Source organism: Poecilia formosa, unplaced genomic scaffold, assembly GCF_000485575.1.
Source record: "Poecilia formosa unplaced genomic scaffold, Poecilia_formosa-5.1.2 Scaffold1470, whole genome shotgun sequence".
Classification (NCBI taxonomy): Eukaryota; Metazoa; Chordata; class Actinopteri; order Cyprinodontiformes; family Poeciliidae; genus Poecilia; species Poecilia formosa.
The window spans coordinates 6,646-11,519 of record NW_006801409.1 but is presented as its reverse complement, the minus strand read 5'-3'; the positions used below and the strand labels follow the sequence as shown (position 1 = coordinate 11,519).

The following is a 4,874-nucleotide window of genomic DNA, read 5'->3' as shown; positions in this document are numbered from 1 at the left end:
ATTCTCTGGATAAAAGTAAGAAAAATGTGTAGCTTAATGTTTGACAATAACATATTAAAAAAATACAGGAAAATTATTTGATTCTTGTATTAAAATGTTAAATGTACATTAAATTATGGAATTATGTAAATATATTATTTAATAAAACACTGTAAATATGTGTCTGTTCATCAATGTCATAAAAATTATCAGAATCGTTTCTATCAAATAAAACATTGTGCTCTTTATTCAGAAATGCCCCAAAACAATTAAATAATCACATCAAAAGTTAGAAACGCTCTCTTTAGTAATTTCTTTGATTGTCAAATATATTAATGTGTGTGAGAAAATGTGTCAATGGCAGGTATTAACTTAAAATACTTTGTAGAACGGCACTATATAAAGTTCGGTCCATTCACTTGTTTTACCTTACTGGCACATATTCCACACTTGATTGGTCATGTAAGTGGTAACCATATATAAAAGTCTGGGCTGCTTAGATGCTTTTATTAACAAGACAAGTTAATCCAGTTCCTTTATAAAGCTGTGACTGCTGGTAGAATCAGAAAGCCTGGAAGATAAACGCTACAATTGAATGCTTCCATAGTACTGCATTCCCAATACTCTGGGTGAGTCCAAGTTCATTCAATGTTTTAGACAACTGGATGAAATTGGACTCGCATTGCTCATTATCATTGATGGAGGAGTTTGATTGTTCTTCTCTCTCCTCTTTTTCAACTGTTGTGCTTTAGTTGGGTTCAAGTTTGGTCATAACTAATTTTCTGCCAGAAATAAAGCAATTAAAGTTTTTAAGATAAAATCAGAATATAATTAACAGAGCAATTCCAACATGCTGCCACGTTGAGCAGCACAATTATAGAATGTCACATTCTAGACTAATTTGATTTTGTACTAGAAATTTAAACTCTAAAATAATGAAACCTATAAAGGTATTAAGTGGCAAATGGTGAACAGCAGCCAAGCAATAAATAACCAATTCTGCTGTTTCTTTGTTTAGTTGTTAAAATGACCAAATGTTTAACTACTTACCCATCACTTGCTCCAGTAAAGGACTGAATGACAATGGAGAGTTCATATTTGATAATGTAGAGGTAGCTTGACATGGCTGAAAAAAAAGATAAAAAAGAAGAAAACAAAATAAAATAATAAAAAAACAACACAGAAGTTAGCAACATCCCTAGCATACATTTACACATTTAGAAAAAAAGAGTCATTTGTGATATTTTGAGGGAAACAAAAAGCCACAGAACACTAAGAAATAATAATAATAATAATAATAATAATAATGCAAAAACTATCTAATTCTGCTTGTACTCCCAATTGGGACACAGAGAAGCAATGTTTCAGTTTAAAAACATGGTAGATGAATGTAAGCATCATAGTTACATGCATAGCTCTTATACTTAAAGGTCAGTTCCTCACCTCCAATGTTCAGCATGGTGATGGAGCAGGAAGCAGCCAGTTTTCCTGGGATCCCAAAAGACTTGTAACCCAGTGACTCGTAAACAAGAGCACCTGGAAAAAGAGGAAAAAACGCAAAGAGTTTTAAATCTTGACATTTAAATGTGAACAAACATAAAAAGTTGCTGGAAACTCAGAGCTGCTGCTCACCTGCTTCATTGGCTGTCTTCAGCAACAAGTGGACAGAATACAAGGAGAAAATGACAACGGAAACCAGGAGAATCCTGTAAACACAAGAGAGAGAAAAGGTCTTCAGTTAAAGATGACTTGTGATTATTGGCAATAAATGAATAAAATCTATATGCTTGATGGGTCTTTTGGTGCCAAATGATACAAGTTGTGCAACAGGCACAGGATTGACTAATAGGAATTCAGATTTTTTTTTTAATCCAGTCTTTTGCTGACAGAAACCTTTTTAGTAACTAACAAAACATGATACACTGAACAGCCACCAGGGGGCGTATTTGCAAAACAACCTCCAATAACTTTCTTCTAGCAAAAAACACACATTTTTTCCAGATGGTCTTTTACAGAAGCTTAGATAACCAGGTTCAGGTTGCCACATTACTTCGGAGGTGAGATTTTCTTCTTTGTTTGCAAGTCAGTATGAACAGAATAGTTCAAAATTTCTTGCTGATCTTAGGAATGTCATAGCCTGAGACCTTAAAACGACACTTGTCTGAATTCCGCTCAGCTGAATTAGGATAATGATGGAAAAATGCTTACACAAACAGGGCGATGCCGGTGTTGGCCATGGCGAAGGACAGACCCAGGATGCCGCTGCCCATGATGGCATTGCCCAGGTTGAAGACGGACATGCCGAAGGAGGCATGGTGCTCCTTCGGCATGTGCTTCTGGTGCTGAAGAGGAGAAAACAGAATTTAAAAAAAATAGCAGAAAAAAAAAACTACATTGTGGAAATAAACCTGAACTTACTTCATGCTTCTTCTTGCTTGGGTTATGATCAGAGAGGAAGTTTTGACTCTCTGGATCTGCATCTGGGTATTGCCTTTAATAGAAGAAAGAGACGTGTTAAATGAGCTGAAGGCTTTACTTTCAGTTGGTTTTTTCTGACTGGCTTGAAACAGGTTTTAAAAACAGGTCAGACAAGTCAGTGGTCCATATCAAAGTATGGACAACAGAGCTGACATATTGAACTTTTCTTTTGGTCTTTAGACCTTTTAAAAAAAGAGCCTCACCCATTGAGAGGAATCCTCTGGGTAGAGTCAGAGTCGTTGCTGTTGGAGCTGCAGCTGTCGTCGTCTTGAGGAGCGTTCAGGCTCTTCATCTCAATTCTAGAACCCATCCCATTGCCAAGGACTGACCGTTGGCTATGGGATATAAATAAAAACTATATGCTTTTTATTGGTCAGGTTGAAGGGAATCCCACCACTAGAAGAATCACCCTGGTGTTGTGTAGAAACTGTCAGGGAGTCCCAGAAAGAAAAATGATTACAGGTGGAATAACTTACCTGTTCAGTTTCTTTCCCTTTGCTTGAGTTTTTTTTTTCATAGAAAAGACAATTTTATTTTTAATGTGTCGACAGGATGTACAGTTTAGTTTTGTTAAACTGAGCCTCACATTTCCAGTGGTTTCTCATGTGTAAAGTAAGGGTTCTGCTCTTTACTGTCATCATAGATGCACTTTTGTTGTCTTCATCTTTTTGATTAGTCTCTGAAAAGTTCATCTCAGTTTTAACATCAGACTGCCTTTCACTAGGCACTGAGACTTAATATTATTAAATATTTAAAAATGATATAGTACCAGGCTTTTAGTTGATGGATATTTTACAGATAAAAAGCAAAAAAAAGATTTTATGTTTTCAGTTTTGTTATGTCCACTTGTCTATTTGTTCTGGCAAATGTGTATAAACTCGGAATAGTTGAGATAGTCTTTTTCAGATTACACTTTCAGTCTATACCTACAATCATCCATTATGTCAACTTATTAGCTGACAGACCTACAGAAGAATGATTATTTCCACCTTGGGAAGTTTTTTTATGCTGTCAGTCAACATGACAGACAACAAAAACTTAGTGTGGCCTCGGATTAGGAGACAGTCAAACATTAGATGATGTAGACAGGACTTTTTCTGTCCATACTCTGATATGGACCACTGACTTGTCTGACCTGTTTTTAAAACCTGTTTCAAGCCAGTCAGAAAAAAGCAACTGAAAGTGAAACCTTCAGAACCGACACAAACGTCTTTTTCTTTTCAAATTATACAGAACTATACATATATTCAGTTTGATATTGCAGCAATAACATGATTTATTTGTTGAAAAAGGTCAAAGTGTCATAGATCTTATAAGATCTGAAAACAAAGAGAAACAGCCCAGTAGTAAACATGACACTGTTCACTTCAGTAACTGAGGATGAAAGAAATGTGTCATTATGATTTGAGCCTCATAATTTCCTCTTATTCCAGAAAGTGACCAGAGTTCAGTTTGTTTTCTAAAAATTAACACTTCCCAGTGTTCAGGATGAACTTGAATTACCAGCAGAACGTCTCACTGACATAGTAGCTGCTCTACAGTAACATGGCGATGAGGCGCAACCAACAGGATGTCTGACACAGATTAGAAATGGAGTATAAACTAAAAAGTTCTCAATTTATTCATTATCACAGTAAAAACTAATACCAATACAGAACAAGCTGCATAAAGTCATATTATTTGTGATAATATATGACTTATCACATATTATCGGCTTTTTTAGTGCATCTCAGAATGACCAAAAACAGATTTACAATAAACTTGTAAAAACCATTCCAGTGGGTAGAAGGCAAAAAATATATGTTCAGGTAAGAGCCTCATACTATACTTATTATTATTATATCAAATAATTTTTACTTCATGCTTAAGTAAAATTTTAAAGCATGGTTCAGTAAAATTACTCAAAGATGTAAATATTTATCAAAAAGTTACTAAAGTAACAGAGTAAATGTAGGCTACTCACCTTTAGAGACGTGAACAAAGTGAAGCTATTTAAAAGGGAGGAAACTTCCTGGAGCAGGTGTCAGGACTTCCTTTTGTTGCATCAGCTCTGATGGACAGAGGAGGAGTCAGAGGAAGAGATAGAGGTGGAGACTGGCACACAGCGATGTGCTATTGGATTAAAAACAATCAAAGAGGGAAGAAAAACTATCTAATAAAATACAGCAACAAGTTTACATTTCTTACACTCGTAAGAAATATACTCTTCTTCGTTTGTCAGGTCAAACAAATTATTTTAAATCTGGAGCAAAACAATTACATCTTTGGTTTTCAGATATGTCACCAGAACCACATATCAGCCTAAGAGAATAGTCAGTAAGCAGACAACAGTTTTGAAGCTGATTTTGGAAAACTTCATTCACTTCCCCAGACTATATACACAGGACACTCTGAAAACAAATAGTCAACTTTATTTT

At 35.3% G+C, this 4,874-nt stretch overlaps 1 protein-coding gene across 1 annotated transcript; it reads right to left on the bottom strand.

Annotated features, from left to right (window-relative positions):
- Positions 1-1,025: 1,025 nt before the first annotated feature.
- On the bottom strand, positions 1,026-4,558 carry LOC103132888 (sodium-coupled neutral amino acid transporter 2-like). The gene is made up of 7 exons (XM_007544659.2): positions 4,421-4,558; positions 2,661-2,884; positions 2,398-2,470; positions 2,188-2,321; positions 1,612-1,685; positions 1,423-1,515; positions 1,026-1,105 (listed from the first exon to the last, which is right to left on the bottom strand). Exons 2-7 carry the CDS (start codon positions 2,765-2,767, stop codon positions 1,026-1,028), a joined length of 561 nt encoding a protein of 186 aa, XP_007544721.1. The 5' UTR covers positions 2,768-2,884; positions 4,421-4,558.
- Between the last annotated feature and the right edge of the window lie 316 nt (positions 4,559-4,874).

Bases quoted from the DNA above. Each gene is read 5' to 3' on its own strand.
- LOC103132888 (XM_007544659.2), bottom strand. From the start codon at position 2,767: ATGGGTTCTAGAATTGAGATGAAGAGCCTGAACGCTCCTCAAGACGAC. The intron at 2,322-2,397 runs GTAAGTTCAGGT...TCTCCTCTTCAG, and splicing joins CAAGCAAGAAGAAGCATGAA to CACCAGAAGCACATGCCGAA. The intron at 1,516-1,611 runs GTGAGCAGCAGC...CTCTTTTTCCAG, and splicing joins GAAGACAGCCAATGAAGCAG to GTGCTCTTGTTTACGAGTCA.